This window comes from Chiloscyllium punctatum, chromosome 47 (genome assembly GCF_047496795.1).
Source record: "Chiloscyllium punctatum isolate Juve2018m chromosome 47, sChiPun1.3, whole genome shotgun sequence".
Lineage (NCBI taxonomy): Eukaryota > Metazoa > Chordata > Chondrichthyes > Orectolobiformes > Hemiscylliidae > Chiloscyllium > Chiloscyllium punctatum.
In genome coordinates, this window is record NC_092785.1 from 42,071,045 (window position 1) to 42,086,934 (window position 15,890).

At 51.3% G+C, this 15,890-nt stretch overlaps 2 protein-coding genes across 2 annotated transcripts in view; both read right to left on the reverse strand.

The window, feature by feature from the left end:
• The window catches only part of LOC140468612 (uncharacterized), a 1,157,363-nt gene that overhangs the window by 624,938 nt on the left and 516,535 nt on the right, over nucleotides 1-15,890 (reverse strand). The gene's annotated exons all lie outside the window — the stretch shown is intronic.
• LOC140468605 (A disintegrin and metalloproteinase with thrombospondin motifs 4-like) overlaps nucleotides 1-15,890 on the reverse strand; it is a 62,942-nt gene that overhangs the window by 25,906 nt on the left and 21,146 nt on the right. Inside the window, exon 3 of the mRNA XM_072564706.1 lies at nucleotides 4,297-4,464. Within this exon, the coding sequence (XP_072420807.1) occupies nucleotides 4,297-4,464 (168 nt within the window). The remainder of the gene's footprint in view (nucleotides 1-4,296; nucleotides 4,465-15,890) is intronic.

Here is a 15,890-nt window from a genome sequence, read left to right on the forward strand (position 1 = left end):
TGGTGACCCCGCTCTGGGCTGCTGTTCACTGGTGACCCTGCTCTGGGCTGGTGTTCCCTGGTGACCCAGCTCTGGGCTGGTGTTCACTGGTGACCCTGCTCTGGGCTGCTGTTCACTGGTGACCCTGCTCAGGGCTGCTGTTCACTGGTGACCCTGCTCTGGTTGCAGTTCACTGGAGACCCTGCTCTGGGCTGGTGTTCACGGGTGACCCTGCTCTGGGCTGGTGTTCACGGGTGACCCTGCTCTGGGCTGCTGTTCACTGGTGACCCTGCTCTGGGCTGCTGTTCACTGGTGACCCTGCTCTGGGCTGGTGTTCACTGGTGACCCTGCTCTGGGCTGGTGTTCACTGGTGACCCTGCTCTGGGCTGGTGTTCACTGGTGACCCCGCTCTGGGCTGCTTTTCACTGGTGACCCCGCTCTGGGCTGGTGTTCACTGGTGACCCTGCTCTGGGCTGCTGTTCACTGGTGACACTGCTCTAGACTGCTGTTCACTGGTGACCCTGCTCTAGGCTGCTGTTCACTGGTGACCCTGCTCTGGGCTGCTGTTCACTGGTGACCCTGCTCTGGGCTGGTGTTCACTGGTGACCCTGCTCTGGGCTGGTGTTCACTGGTGACCCTGCTCTGCGCTGCTGTTCACTGGTGTCCCTGCTCTGGGCTGGTGTTCACTGGTGACCCTGCTCTGGGCTGGTGTTCACTGGTGACCCCGCTCTGGGCTGCTGTTCACTGGTGACCCCGCTCTGGGCTGGTGTTCAAGGGTGACCCTGCTCTGGGCTGCTGTTCACTGGTGACACTGCTATGGGCTGGTGTTCACTGGTGACACTGCTATGGGCTGGTGTTCACTGGTGACCCTGCTCTGGGCTGGTGTTCAAGCGTGACCCTGCTCTGGGCTGGTGTTCAAGAGTGACCCTGCTCTGGGCTGCTGTTCACTGGTGTCCCTGCTCTGGGCTGCTGTTCACTGGTGTCCCTGCTCTGGGCTGGTGTTCACTGGTGACCCTGCTCTGGGCTGGTGTTCACTGGTGACCCTGCTCTGGGCTGGTGTTCAAGGGTGACCCTGCTCTGGGCTGCTGTTCACTGGTGACCCTGCTCTGGGCTGCTGTTCACTGGTGACCATGCTCTGGGCTGCTGTTCACTGGAGACCCTGCTCTGGGCTGGTGTTCACGGGTGACCCTGCTCTGGGCTGGTGTTCACTGGTGACCCTGCTCTGGGCTGGTGTTCACTGGTGACCCTGCTCTGTCTGCAGTTCACTGGTAACTCTGCTCTGGGCTGCTGTTCACTGGTGACCATGCTCTGTCTGCTGTTTACTGGTGACCCTGCTCTGGGCTGGTGTTCACGGGTGACCCAGCTCTGGGCTGCTGTTCACTGGTGACCCTGCTCTGGGCTGGTGTTCACTGGTGACCCCGCTCTGGTCTGGTGTCCACTGGTGACCCTGCTCTGGGCTGGTGTTCACTGGTGACCCCGCTCTGGGCTGCTGTTTACTGGTGACCCTGCTCTGGGCTGCTGTTCACTGGTGACCCTGCTCTGGGCTGGTGTTCACTGGTGACCCCGCTCTGGGCTGCTGTTCACTGGTGACCCTGCTCTGGGCTGGTGTTCACTGGTGACCCAGCTCTGGGCTGGTGTTCACGGGTGACCCTGCTCTGGGCTGCTGTTCACTGGTGACCCTGCTCAGGGCTGCTGTTCACTGGTGACCCTGCTCTGGTTGCAGTTCACTGGAGACCCTGCTCTGGGCTGGTGTTCACGGGTGACCCTGCTCTGGGCTGGTGTTCACGGGTGACCCTGCTCTGGGCTGGTGTTCACTGGTGACCCTGCTCTGTCTGCAGTTCACTGGTGACTCTGCTCTGGGCTGGTGATCACGGGTGACCCTGCTCTGGGCTGCTGTTCACTGGTGACCCTGCTCTGGGCTGGTGTTCACTGGTGACCCTGCTCTGGGCTGCTGTTCACTGGTGACCCTGCTCTGGGCTGGTGTTCACTGGTGACTCTGCTCTGGGCTGGTGTTCAAGGGTGACCCTGCTCTGGGCTGGCGTTCACTGGTGTCCCTGCTCTGGGCTGCTGTTCACTGGTGTCCCTGCTCTGGGCTGCTGTTCACTGGTGACCCTGCTCTGGGCTGGCGTTCACTGGTGACCATGCTCTGGGCTGCTGTTCACTGGTGACCCTGCTCTGGGCTGGCGTTCACTGGTGTCCCTGCTCTGGGCTGCTGTTCACTGGTGACCCTGCTCTGGGCTGGCGTTCACTGGTGACCCTGCTCTGGGCTGCTTTTCACTGGCGACCCTGCTCTGGGCTGGTGTTCACTGGTGACCCTGCTCTGTTTGCTCTTCACTGGTGATCCTGCTCTGGGCTGGTGTTCACTGGTGATCCTGCTCTGGGCTGGTGTTCACTGGTGACCCTGCTCTGGGCTGGTGTTCACTGGTGACCCCGCTCTGGGCTGGTGTTCACTGGTGACCCTGCTCTGGGCTGCTGTTCACTGGTGACCCCGCTCTGGGCTGCTGTTCACTGGTGACCCTGCTCAGGGCTGCTGTTCACTGGTGACACTGCTCTGGGCTGGTGTTCACTGGTGACCCTGCTCTGGGCTGGCGTTCACTGGTGTCCCTGCTCTGGGCTGCTGTTCACTGGTGACCCTGCTCTGGGCTGGCGTTCACTGGTGACCCTGCTCTGGGCTGCTTTTCACTGGCGACCCTGCTCTGGGCTGGTGTTCACTGGTGACCCTGCTCTGGGCTGCTGTTCACTGGTGACCCCGCTCTGGGCTGGTGTTCACTGGTGACCCTGCTCTGGGCTGGTGTTCACTGGTGACCCTGCTCTGGGCTGCTGTTCACTGGTGACCCTGCTCTGGGCTGGTGTTCACTGGTGACCCTGCTCTGTCTGCAGTTCACTGGTGATCCTGCTCTGGGCTGGTGTTCACCGGTGACCCTGCTCTGGGCTGGTGTTCACTGGTGACCCTGCTCTGGGCTGGTGTTCACTGGTGATCCTGCTCTGGGCTGGTGTTCACTGGTGACCCTGCTCTGGGCTGGTGTTCACTGGTGACCCCGCTCTGGGCTGGTGTTCACTGGTGACCCTGCTCTGGGCTGCTGTTCACTGGTGACCCCGCTCTGGGCTGCTGTTCACTGGTGACCCTGCTCTGGGCTGGTGTTCACTGGTGACCCTGCTCTGGGCTGCTGTTCACTGGTGACACTGCTCTAGGCTGCTGTTCACTGGTGACCCCGCTCTGGGCTGCTGTTCACTGGTGACCCCGCTCTGGGCTGCTGTTCACTGGTGACCCCGCTCTGGGCTGCTGTTCACTGGTGACCCTGCTCTGGGCTGGTGTTCACTGGTGACCCTGCTCTGGGCTGCTGTTCACTGGTGACCCTGCTCTAGGCTGGTGTTCACTGGTGACCCTGCTCTGGGCTGGTGTTCACTGGTGACCCTGCTCTGGGCTGCTCTTCATTGAGGATCCTGCTCTGGGCTGGTGTTCACTGGTGACCCTGCTCTGGGCTGCTCTTCATTGAGGATCCTGCTCTGGGCTGGTGTTCACTGGTGACCCTGCTCTGGGCTGCTCTTCATTGAGGATCCTGCTCTGGGCTGCTGCTTCAAGATGTCCACACAGTCCGTGGCCTATTCATTCCTACCTGTTAATTCGTTCATGTGGGCCAAGCATTAGCCGGAGGTGTGTGCTGAGGGGCGGGCTTGGCTGCCCATTGCAGGTCAGGGAGAGGGGGAGCAAGCCTCCTCCAAATTCCACGAATAGACAACTTGGGGTGGTGTCGGTTTTGGACCGACTTTCCTCTCGTGAAGCTGTGGTGGTTTACTGGGAGCGTGCCCATTCGCCTTCAGAGCAGAGGCTGGACGGACTGGGCATGTCCACACTGGAGTTTGGAGGAGGGGACTTGTTTTGTCGTGTTTCAGATCGTGAATGGGCGAGCGGATAACTCCTCAGGTGGCCCAGATTGGAAAGGCACCATTTTCAATGCTCAGGGCAGGGAGGAGGAGCGTTGTCCAACTTTGCAACTCTCTGTCTCATCAAGAATATTTTTAAGGTGGAGGCGGATCGACTCTTGTGAGGGAAAAAGAACGAAAGGTTCCCAGGGATTGGGAGGGGTGGAATCGATTGCAATGTGGACTTTGGATTTTAACCGTGATCTTACTGAGGGGCGGAGAAGGGGCTGAATGGCCTACGACTGCTCCGGTTTCATGGACGGACAGGGGGAGATCTAGCAGCCAAGGGAACCGAGAAGCGACCACCCCGACTGGGAAAGCATGCGAAACCCGAGCACACCAGACGCAGTCACTTTGACTCGCTGGATATACTGTTGTGACCTGTGCACCCACCTCGTCCACTCTCGAAGAAGCCCAGAGAGAGTTTACTGCTGCAGCGCGACCAGGGTTCGGCATAATCAATCCGTGTCAACAGGTTTGACATCATCTGGTTGGAACTTGGCAGCTCGCCGACTTGGATACAGATATCTGAACTATCGTGCGGCATACCTAAGAGATGCCCTGAAGATTCAAAATAAACAGGAGGGCAATTAGTTTGAGGCTTCGGCCGTCTCCAACAAACCCTCCCAGCGCAGGAACAAGCGCAGAAATTACTGGAGAAGCTCAGCAGGTCTGGCAGCACCTGGGCAGAGAAATCAGATTTATCATTTTGGGTCCAGTGACCCTTCCTCAGACCCTTCATCTTCACGGGTGCTGCCAGACCTGCTGAGCTTTTCCAGCAATTTGTGTGTTTATTTCTGATTTCCAGCATCCGCATTCTTTCGGTTTTAACCACAGCATAGGGACAGCACGGGGTTAGATACAGAGTAAAGCTCTCTCTACACTGTCCCCCCATCAAACACTCCCAGGACAGGGACAGCACGGGGTTAGATACAGAGTAAAGCTCTCTCTACACTGTTCCCACATCAAACACTCCCAGGACAGGGACAGCACGGGGTTAGATACAGAGTAAAGCTCTCTCTACACTGTTCCCACATCAAACACTCCCAGGACAGGGACAGCACGGGGTTAGATACAGAGTAAAGCTCTCTCTACACTGTCCCCCATCAAACACTCCCAGACAGGGACAGCACAGGGTTAGATACAGAGTAAAGCTCTCTCTACACTGTCCCCCATCAAACACTCCCAGACAGGGACAGCACAGGGTTAGATACAGAGGAAAGCTCTCTCTACACTGTCCCCCCCATCAAACACTCCCAGGACAGGGACAGCACGGGGTTAGATACAGAGTAAAGCTCCCTCTACACTGTCCCCCCATCAAACACTCCCAGACAGGGACAGCACAGGGTTAGATACAGAGTAAAGCTCTCTCTACACTGTCCCCACATCAAACACTCCCAGGACAGGGACAGCACGGGGTTAGATACAGAGTAAATCTCCCTCTACACTGTCCCCCATCAAACACTCCCAGACAGGGACAGCACAGGGTTAGATACAGAGTAAAGCTCTCTCTACACTGTCCCCCCCATCAAACACTCCCAGGACAGGGACAGCACAGGGTTAGATACAGAGTAAAGCTCTCTCTACACTGTCCCCCCCATCAAACACTCCCAGGACAGGGACAGCACGGGGTTAGATACAGAGTAAAGCTCTCTCTACACTGTCCCCCCCATCAAACACTCCCATGACAGGGACAGCACGGGGTTAGATACAGAGTAAAGCTCTCTCTACACTGTCCCCCCCATCAAACACTCCCAGGACAGGGACTGCACGGGGTTAGATACAGAGTAAAGCTCTCTCTACACTGTCCCCCCCACCAAACACTCCCAGGACAGGGACAGCACAGGGTTAGATACAGAGTAAAGCTCTCTCTGCACTGTCCCCCACCAAACACTCCCAGGACAGAGTAGAGCTCCCTCTACACTGTCCCCCCATCAAACCTTCCCAGGACAGGGACAGCATGGGGTTAGATACAGAGTAAAGCTCCCTCTATATTGCGCACCCCCTTGTCAAACTTTCCCTGGATAGGGGCGACGACTGCAGGATGTTAGATACAGAGTAAAGTTCCCTGTGACCGTGCGGAGAAACTGGAGTTACTAGGTTTGTTTTCCCCGGAGCAAAGGATGCTGGGATTTATCGGGGATGGCTGTGTCTGATTGACATTCATATCATTATTAGAGGCATTGACAGAGTAGACTGTGATAATCCCTTTTCCCTTGGCAGACATGTATAAATCAAGAATCTAAAGTGAGGAGCAAGTGGCTCAGAGGAAAGCTGAGAAGCTAAGACTCTACGAACAAAAACTTGAAAGGGTTCAGAAAAGATTTACAAGGATGTTGCCAGGGTTGGAGGGTTTGAGCTACAGGGAGAGGCTGAACAGGCTGGGGCTGTTTTCCCTGGAGCGTCGGAGGCCGAGGGGTGACCTTATAGAGGTTTACAAAATCATGAGGGGCATGGGATAGGGTAAATAGACAAGGTCTTTTCCCCTGGGGTGGGGAGTCCAGAACTAGAGGGGCATAGGTTTTGGGTGAGAGGGGAAAGATATAAAAGGGACCTAAGGGGCAACTTTTTCACCCAGGGGGTGGTATGTGTATGGAATGAGTTGCCAGAGGATGTGGTGGAGGCTGGTACAATTACAGCATTTAAGAGGCATCTGGATGGGTATATGAATAGGAAGGGTTTGGGGGGATATGGGCCGGGTGCTGGCAGGTGGGACTAGATTGGGTTGGGATATCTGGTCGGCATGGATGGGTTGGGCCGAAGGGTCTGTTTCCATGATGTACATCTCTGTGACTCTATGACAGGTAGATCACAGGGTTAGAGAGGGAGTAAAGCTACTTGCCCTCTTTTAAAACTGAAAATAAAGTAACGCTGTCCCAATCCAACACTCCCAGGACGGGTGCAGCATGGGATTCGATCCAGAGTAAAGCACAGTCTTCAGTGTCTGCATCAAAGACTCCCAGGACAGGCACAGCAAAGGGTTGCAAGCAGACTGAAGCTCCCTCTATTGTTTTAAACTGAAAGCAAAGCTCCAGGTACAGCACATGCTCATTGGAACAGGAGGTGACCATTCAGCCCCTCGAGCTGCTGTTTCACCATTCAATGAGATCACGACTGATGTGTGGCCGAACAGCACATACCTGCCTTTTGCCCGGATCCCTGAATGCCTTAACAAAAATTTATCTCTCTCAGATTTAAAGTGAGCAACTAATCCAGCATCCACTGCTGGTTGTGGAAGAGAATTCCAAAGCTCTCACACCCTTTATGTGTCAAAGTGCTTCCTTCTTATCTCTCCTCAATGCTCTCATTCTTATACAATACTACCAAGAATCTCCAGTGATGGATGCCGTTTATCTACGCTATTGTTTTCCTGTTAATATCTTGAAGACTTTGATGAGATCACCTGTGAAACTTTTAAATTCTGGAGAAAACAACCCTAATTTGTAAAATCACATAAAATAACCCGATATTTTCTTCCAAAGGTGTGGTGACCAGATCTGATCACATAACTCCGAGTGGGATCTAACCAGGGTGTTATACAACTGCAGCATAACCTCTGCATCATTCAATCCCAGTCCTCGAGAAATAACGCCAGCATTCCAATAGCTTTCTTGGTTAATCTCGGTATCTGTGCGAGATATTTAAAAGATCTACGCATCTAAACGCCCAAGTCTCTTTCAACATCTATTGTATTGAGCTTCATACCGTTGAGAAAGTATCCTGATCCTTTGTTGCTCCAAATGGAAAATCTCACAGTTCACTAAGTCTGTTAATATCACAATATAGGTTTATGCTCTCATCTCCACTGTATTCACAAGTCAGCACACAGATATCTCCCTGAGAGAGAGAGAGGGGACTGAGAGACACTAGTCAGTGTACAGATATCTCCCTGAGAGAGAGAGAGGGGACTGAGATACACCAGCCAGTGTACAGATATCTCTCTGAGAGAGAGGGGGGACTGAGAGATACCACTCAGTGTACAGATATCTCCCTGAGAGAGAGAATGGGACTGAGAGACACCAGTCAGTGTACAGATATCTCCCTGAGAGAGAGGATGGGACTGAGAGACACCAGTCAGTGTACAGATATCTCCCTGAGAGAGAGAGAGGGGACTGAGATACACCAGTCAGTGTACAGATATCTCTCTGAGAGAGAGGGGGGACTGAGAGATACCAGTCAGTGTACAGATATCTCCCTGAGAGACACCAGTCAGTGTACCGATATCTCCCTGAGAGAGAGGGGGGACTGAGAGACACGAGTCAGTGTACAGATATCTCTCTGAGAGACACCAGTCAGTGTACCGATATCTCCCTGAGAGACATCAGTCAGTGTACAGATCTCTCCCTGAGAGAGAGTGGGGCATGAGAGACACCAGTCAGTGTCCAGATATCTCACTGTGTGTGAGAGAGAGGGGACTGAGAGACACCAGTCAGTGTACAGATATCTCGCTGAGAGAGAAGGGGACTGAGAGACACCAGTCAGTGTACAGATATCTCACTGTGTGTGAGAGAGAGGGGACTGAGAGACACCAGTCAGTGTACAGATATCTCCCTGAGAGAGAGAGGGGACTGAGAGACACCAGTCAGTGTACAGATATCTCCCTGAGAGAGAGAGGGGACTGAGAGACACCAGTCAGTGTACAGATATCTCCCTGAGAGAGAGAGGACTGAGAGACACCAATCAGTGTACAGATATCTCCCTGAGAAAGAGGGGACTGAGAGACACCAGTCAGTGTACAGATATCTCCCTGAGAGAGAGGGGGACTGAGAGACACCAGTCAGTGTACAGATATCTCCCTGAGAGAGAGGGGGGACTGAGAGACACCAGTCAGTGTACAGATATCTCCCTGAGAGAGAGGGGACTGAGAGACACCAGTCAGTGTACAGATATCTCCCTGAGAGAGAGGGGACTGAGAGACACCAGTCAGTGTACAGATATCTCCCTGAGAGAGAGGGGGACGGAGAGACACCAGTCAGTGTACAGATATCTCCCTGAGAGAGAGGGGACTGAGAGACACCAGTCAGTGTACAGATATCTCCCTGAGAGAGAGGGACTGAGAGACACTAGTCAGTGTACAGATATCTCCCTGTGTGTGAGAGAGAGGGGACTGAGAGACACCAGTCAGTGTACAGATATCTCCCTGAGGGAGAGAGGGGGACTGAGAGACACCAGTCAGTGTACAGATATCTCCCTGAGAGAGAGGGGACTGAGAGACACTAGTCAGTGTGCAAATATCTCCCTGAGAGAGAGGGACTGAGAGACACCAGTCAGTGTACAGATATCTCCCTGAGAAAGAGGGGACTGAGAGACACCAGTCAGTGTACAGATATCTCCCTGAGAGTGAGGGGACGGAGAGACACCAGTCAGTGTACAGATATCTCCCTGAGAGAGAGAGGGGACTGAGAGACACCAGTCAGTGTGCAGATATCTCCCTGAGAGAGAGAGAGGGGACTGAGAGACACCAGTCAGTGTACAGATATCTCCCTGAGAGAGAGAGGGGACTGAGAGACACCAGTCAGTGTACAGATATCTCCCTGAGAGAGAGAGGACTGAGAGACACCAGTCAGTGTACAGATATCTCCCTGAGAGGGGACTGAGAGACACCAGTCAGTGCACAGATATCTCACTGAGAGAGAGGGGACTGAGAGACACCAGTCAGTGTTCAGATATCTCCCTGAGAGAGAGGGACTGAGAGACACCAGTCAGTGTACAGATATCTCCCTGAGAGAGAGGGGACTGAGAGACACCAGTCAGTGTACAGATATCTCACTGAGAGAGAGGGGACTGAGAGACACCAGTCAGTGTTCAGATATCTCCCTGAGAGAGAGGGACTGAGAGACACCAGTCAGTGTACAGATATCTCCCTGAGAAAGAGGGGACTGAGAGACACCAGTCAGTGTACAGATATCTCCCTGAGAGTGAGGGGACTGAGAGACACCAGTCAGTGTACAGATATCTCCCTGAGAGTGAGGGGACTGAGAGACACCAGTCAGTGTACAGATATCTCCCTGAGAGAGAGAGGGGACTGAGACACACCAGTCAGTGTACAGATATCTCCCTGAGAGTGAGGGGACTGAGAGACACCAGTCAGTGTACAGATATCTCCCTGAGAGTGAGGGGACTGAGAGACACCAGTCAGTGTACAGATATCTCCCTGAGAGTGAGGGGACTGAGAGACACCAGTCAGTGTACAGATATCTCCCTGAGAGTGAGGGGACTGAGAGACACCAGTCAGTGTACAGATATCTCCCTGAGAGAGAGAGGGACTGAGAGACACCAGTCAGTGTACAGATATCTCCCTGAGAGTGAGGGGACTGAGAGACACCAGTCAGTGTACAGATATCTCCCTGAGAGTGAGGGGACTGAGAGACACCAGTCAGTGTACAGATATCTCCCTGAGAGAGAGGGGACTGAGAGACACCAGTCAGTGTACAGATATCTCCCTGAGATAGAGAGGGACTGAGAGACACCAGTCAGTGTACAGATATCTCCCTGAGAGAGAGGGGACTGAGAGACACCAGTCAGTGTACAGATATCTCCCTGAGAGAGAGGGGGGATGAGAGACACCAGTCAGTGTACAGATATCTCCCTGAGAGAGAGAGGGGACTGAGAGACACCAGTCAGTGTACAGATATCTCCCTGAGAGTGAGGGGACTGAGAGACACCAGTCAGTGTACAGATATCTCCCTGAGAGTGAGGGGACTGAGAGACACCAGTCAGTGTACAGATATCTCCCTGAGAGAGAGAGGACTGAGAGACACCAGTCAGTGTACAGATATCTCCCTGAGAGAGAAAAGGGCATGAGATACACCAGTCAGTGTACAGATATCTCCCTGAGAGAGAGAGGGGACTGAGAGACACCAGTCAGTGTACAGATATCTCCCTGAGAGTGAGGGGACTGAGAGACACCAGTCAGTGTACAGATATCTCACTGAGAGAGTGAGGGGACTGAGAGACACCAGTCAGTGTACAGATATCTCCCTGAGAGAGAGAGGGGACTGAGAGACACCAGTCAGTGTACAGATATCTCCCTGAGAGTGAGGGGACTGAGAGACACCAGTCAGTGTACAGATATCTCCCTGAGAGAGTGAGGGGACTGAGAGACACCAGTCAGTGTACAGATATCTCCCTGAGAGAGAGAGGGGACTGAGAGACACCAGTCAGTGTACAGATATCTCCCTGAGAGTGAGGGGACTGAGAGACACCAGTCAGTGTACAGATATCTCCCTGAGAGAGAGAGGGGACTGAGAGACACCAGTCAGTGTACAGATATCTCCCTGAGAGTGAGGGGACTGAGAGACACCAGTCAGTGTGCAGATATCACCCTGAGAGAGAAAAGGGCATGAGATACACCAGTGTACAGATATGTCTTTGATAGAGAGGGACTGAGAGAGAGAATCGTTCAGTCATACAGCACAGAAACAGATCCTTTGGTCCAATTTGTCCTGCCGACCTGGTTTCCAAGCTTAAATTAGACCCAGTTACCAGCATTTGGCCCATATCCCTCTAAACCTTTTCTATTCATGGACCTATCCAAATCTCTTCCTACCACTTCCTCTGGCAGTACATTCTACATTCGAACCAACTTTGTGTGAAAACGTTGCCCCTTCCGTCTCTCTTAAATGTTTCTCCTCTCATCTTAAAAATATGTTCCCTCGTTTTGAACTCCCCCACCCCAGGGGAAAAGACCTTGTCTATTCACCCTATCCATGTCCCTCATGATTTTATAAACCTCTATACGGTCACCCCTTAATCTCCGATGTTCCGGTGAAAACGTCCCAGCCTATCCAGCCTCTCCTTATAACTCACACCCTCCTGTTCTGTCAACACCCTTGTAAATCTTTTCTGAATCCTCTCGAATTTAATCATATCCTTTGGATAACAGGGTGAGCCGTACCATAGTCCAAAAATGGCCTCACTAATGTCCAGTACCAGCTCAGGACAACTCATACTCAAAGGTCTGAGCAATGAAGGCAGGCGTGCTAAACACCTTCTTTACCACCCTGTCTACCTGTGATGCAACTTTCAAAGAACTATGTTCTTGAGCCCTAGGTCTCTCTGTTTCACAATGCCACCCAGGACCCTACTATTAAATGTATAAGTCCTGCCCTTGTTCATTTTACCACAATGTAATAACCTCACATTGATCCAAATTAAATTCCATCTGCCCTTCCTCAGCCCATTGACCTAATTGATCAAGATGCCTTTGTAACCTTATATAATTTCTTCATCGTCGACTATCCCATCAATTTGGGTGTAGTCCGTAAACCTACCAACCTTGCCTCCTGAAGTCTCATCCAAATTATTTAACAACAGAGGAAGGAACACCCCTGGTCACAAGCCTTCAGTCTGAAAAGCAGCCCTCCACCACTGCCTCCTGCCATCAAGCCAATTTTGTCACCAATGGGACAGGGTCTTCTGTGGAAATTTGTCAAAGGCCTCACTAAAGCCCATGCAGGCAATGTCTAATACTCTGCCCTCATCTGCCTTTTTGGTTTCACCCTCCAACAACTCAATGAAGTTTGTGAGTCCCGATTTCTCACACACAAAGCCAAGCTTACTATCCCTAATCGGTCCTGACCTTTCCAAATGTATGTAAACCCTATCTCTCAGAATCCCCCCCAACTACTTACCCAACACTGATGTCAGACGCATTGATTTATAGTTCCCAGTCTGCTCCTGACAGCTTTTCTTAAATAAAGGCACAACATTAGCCACCCTCCAGTCCACCGGCACCTCCCCTGTGGTGGACATGATACAAATATTTCTGCAAGGTGGTCCCGCAACTTCTTCCCTAGCTTTCCACAATATCCTGAGAGACACTTAATCAGGTCCTGGAGATTTATCCACCTTTATGTTTTATTAAGATGTACAGCACCACCTTTTCTGTAGTGTGGACTGTTCTCAAGGCATAAGTATCGATTTCCCCATGTTCCCTAGCCTCCATGTCTTTCTCCACAGTAAATATGACATGAAGTACTTGTTGAATATCTCTCCCACCACCTATAGTTCCGTCCATAGACAACCTCATTGATGTTTAAGGGGCCCTACTGTCTCCTGAACTGCTCTTTTAATATACTTGTAGAATCTCTTTGGGCTGTCATTAAGCTTATCTGCCGAAGGTAAATCATGTCTTCTTTCTGCCCTCTTGATTTCCCTCTTAAGAATACCCCTCCACCCATTATGCTCTTGAAGAGATTCACTTGATCCCAGCAATCTGTATGCCTCTTTCTTATTCTTGGCCACAGCTTCAATATCTTTATTCACCAACTGTTTCCAACTCCTACCAGCCTTATCGTTAACTCTTAACAGGAACATACTGCCGCTGAACTCTCTTTATCGCACTTTTGTAATACTCCCACTTGCCAGTCAGCCCTTTATTTGCAAAAAGTCTCCTCTCGTTAACTTTTGAAAGTTCATGTCTCATACCGTCAAAATTTGCCTTCTCCAAATAAGAATGATACACTGCCTATCCTTTTCTATATCTATTTTAAAATGAATAGAATTATGATCACTGATCCCAAAGATGTTTGACTACTCACACTTCAGTCACTGGCCCTCCCTTATCTCCCAAGAGAAGGTCATGTTTAGCTCCTTCTCTGGGAGGTACAGCTACATATAAGTAAAGAAAATTTTCTGGACCACATTTTACACATTCCTTACCATTTAAGACAGAGAGACACCAATTAGTGTACAGATATCTCCCTGAGAGAAAGAGAGGGAACTGAGAGACACCAGTCAGAGTACAGATATCTCCCTGAGAGAGAGGGGGGACAGAGACACCAGTCAGTGTACAGATATCTCCCTGAGAGAGAGAGAGGGAACTGAGAGACACCAGTCAGTGTACAGATATCTCCCTGAGAGAGAGGGAGAGGGGACTGAGAGACACCAGTCAGAGTACAGATATCTCCCTGAGAGAGAGAGAGAGGGAACTGAGAGACACCAGTCAGAGTACAGATATCTCCCTGAGAGAGAGGGAGAGGGGACTGAGAGACACCAGTCAGTGTACAGATATCTCCCTGAGAGAGAGAGGGACTGAGAGACACCAGTCAGTGTACAGATATCTCCCTGAGAGAGAGAGAGGGAACTGAGAGACACCAGTCAGTGTACAGATATCTCCCCAAGAGAGAGAGAGAGGACTGAGAGACACCAGTCAGTGTACAGATATCTCCCTGAGAGAGAGAGAGGACTGAGAGATACCAGTCAGTGTACAGATATCTCCCTGAGAGAGGGGCCTGAGAGATACAAATCAGTGTACAGATATCTCCCTGAGAGAGAGAGGGACTGAGAGACACCAGTCAGTGTACAGATATCTCCCTGAGAGAGAGAGGGGACTGAGAGACTCCAGTCAGTGTACAGATATCTCCCTGAGAGAGAGAGAGGACTGAGAGACACCAGTCAGTGTACAGATATCTCCCTGAGAGAGAGGGGACTGAGAGACACGAGTCAGTGTCCAGATATCTCCTTGAGGAAGAGAGGGGACTGAGAGACAGCGGTCAGTGTACAGATATCTCCCTGAGAGAGAGAGGACTGAGAGACACCAGTCAATGTACAGATATCTCCCTGAGAGACACCAGTCAGTGTACACTGTACATATCTGTACACTGACTGTTGTCTATCAGTCCTCTCTCTCAGGGAGATATCTGTACACTGACTTGTATCTCTCAGGCTCCTCTCTGTCAGGGAGATATCTGTACACTGACTAGTGTCTCTCAGTCCCCTCTCTCTCAGGAAGATATCTCCCTGAGAGAGAGGGGACTGAGATACACCAGTCAGTTTACAGATATCTCCCTGTGAGAGAGGGGGGGACTGAGAGACATCAGTCTGTGTACAGATATCTCCCTGAGAGAGAGGGGACTGAGCGACACCAGTCAGTGGACAGATATCTCCCTGAGAGAGAGAGGGGACTGAGAGACACCAGTCAGTGCAAATGCCGGGGTTAGGTACAGAATGAAGGGCCCTCTATCCTGATCCAGCAAGTACTTCCTCAGTCACTTCCATTGCATAGTTCAGGAAAGTTGGATGAGAGATTTGAAACTTATAGAGGCTTGAAGTCACTTGTGGGAGTGGTGTAGTAAAGACAATAACTACACAGTCACGTGGGATATAAAGGAAGGAACAATTAGCTTATCAAAAATGCTGGCGATAATCATAAAGAGATTTTAATTTACCTAATGACTGGAAAAATCCAATGGGCAAAGGTAACCTCGCTGAGTTTTTCAAAGAACGTTTACGGGTTAGTAAGTCTGCAGCCAACCAGAGAGCCGGCTATGTCTGTTCTGCAACTGTGCAAGAGGTCGGGTTAATGAATGATCTCACAGTGAAGGCATCTCCAGGTAATCACAATACAATACAACAGTTGGATTTCGTACTCAGGGAGGGAGCAAGGCGTGGGCTCAAGCCTGTTTCTTAAATGTTAAAACATTCTCAGGGCATGAAAAGTGGAGCTGGCAAACTCGGCAAAGGGATACGTCAGCATAGATGCAGTGGCAGAGATTTCAGGGGATATTTTTGGAACAAGAGAACATATTCATTCCAGCGCAAAAGAAATTTCCAGTATCAACTGTACTATCAAAAAAATAATACTATTTTGCAGATAGGTTGGTTGGATAGAATATTAAAAATAAAATGCTAAGAATGACTGAAACATTAATACAGAGGGAGAGATATGTACATTAGCAAGGTAAAAACAATGACTATAGATGCTGGAAACCAGAGTCTAGATTAGAGTGGTGCTGGAAAAGCACAGCAGGTCAGGCAGCATCCGAGGAGCAGTAAGCTTGTCAGAAATACAAAGGCAGGTATAAAGGACTTCTTAAACGGAGCAGTATTGCACAGAAAGATGTCCATCGGTCCATCCAGCCTGCGCTGACCCATGATGCCTATCTAAACTAAAAACATTTTGCCCTCATCTGTGCCTATTCCTCTATTGCCTGCCTATCCTTGTATCTGTCGAAATGCCTCTTCAACGTTGCTGTTGTATCTGT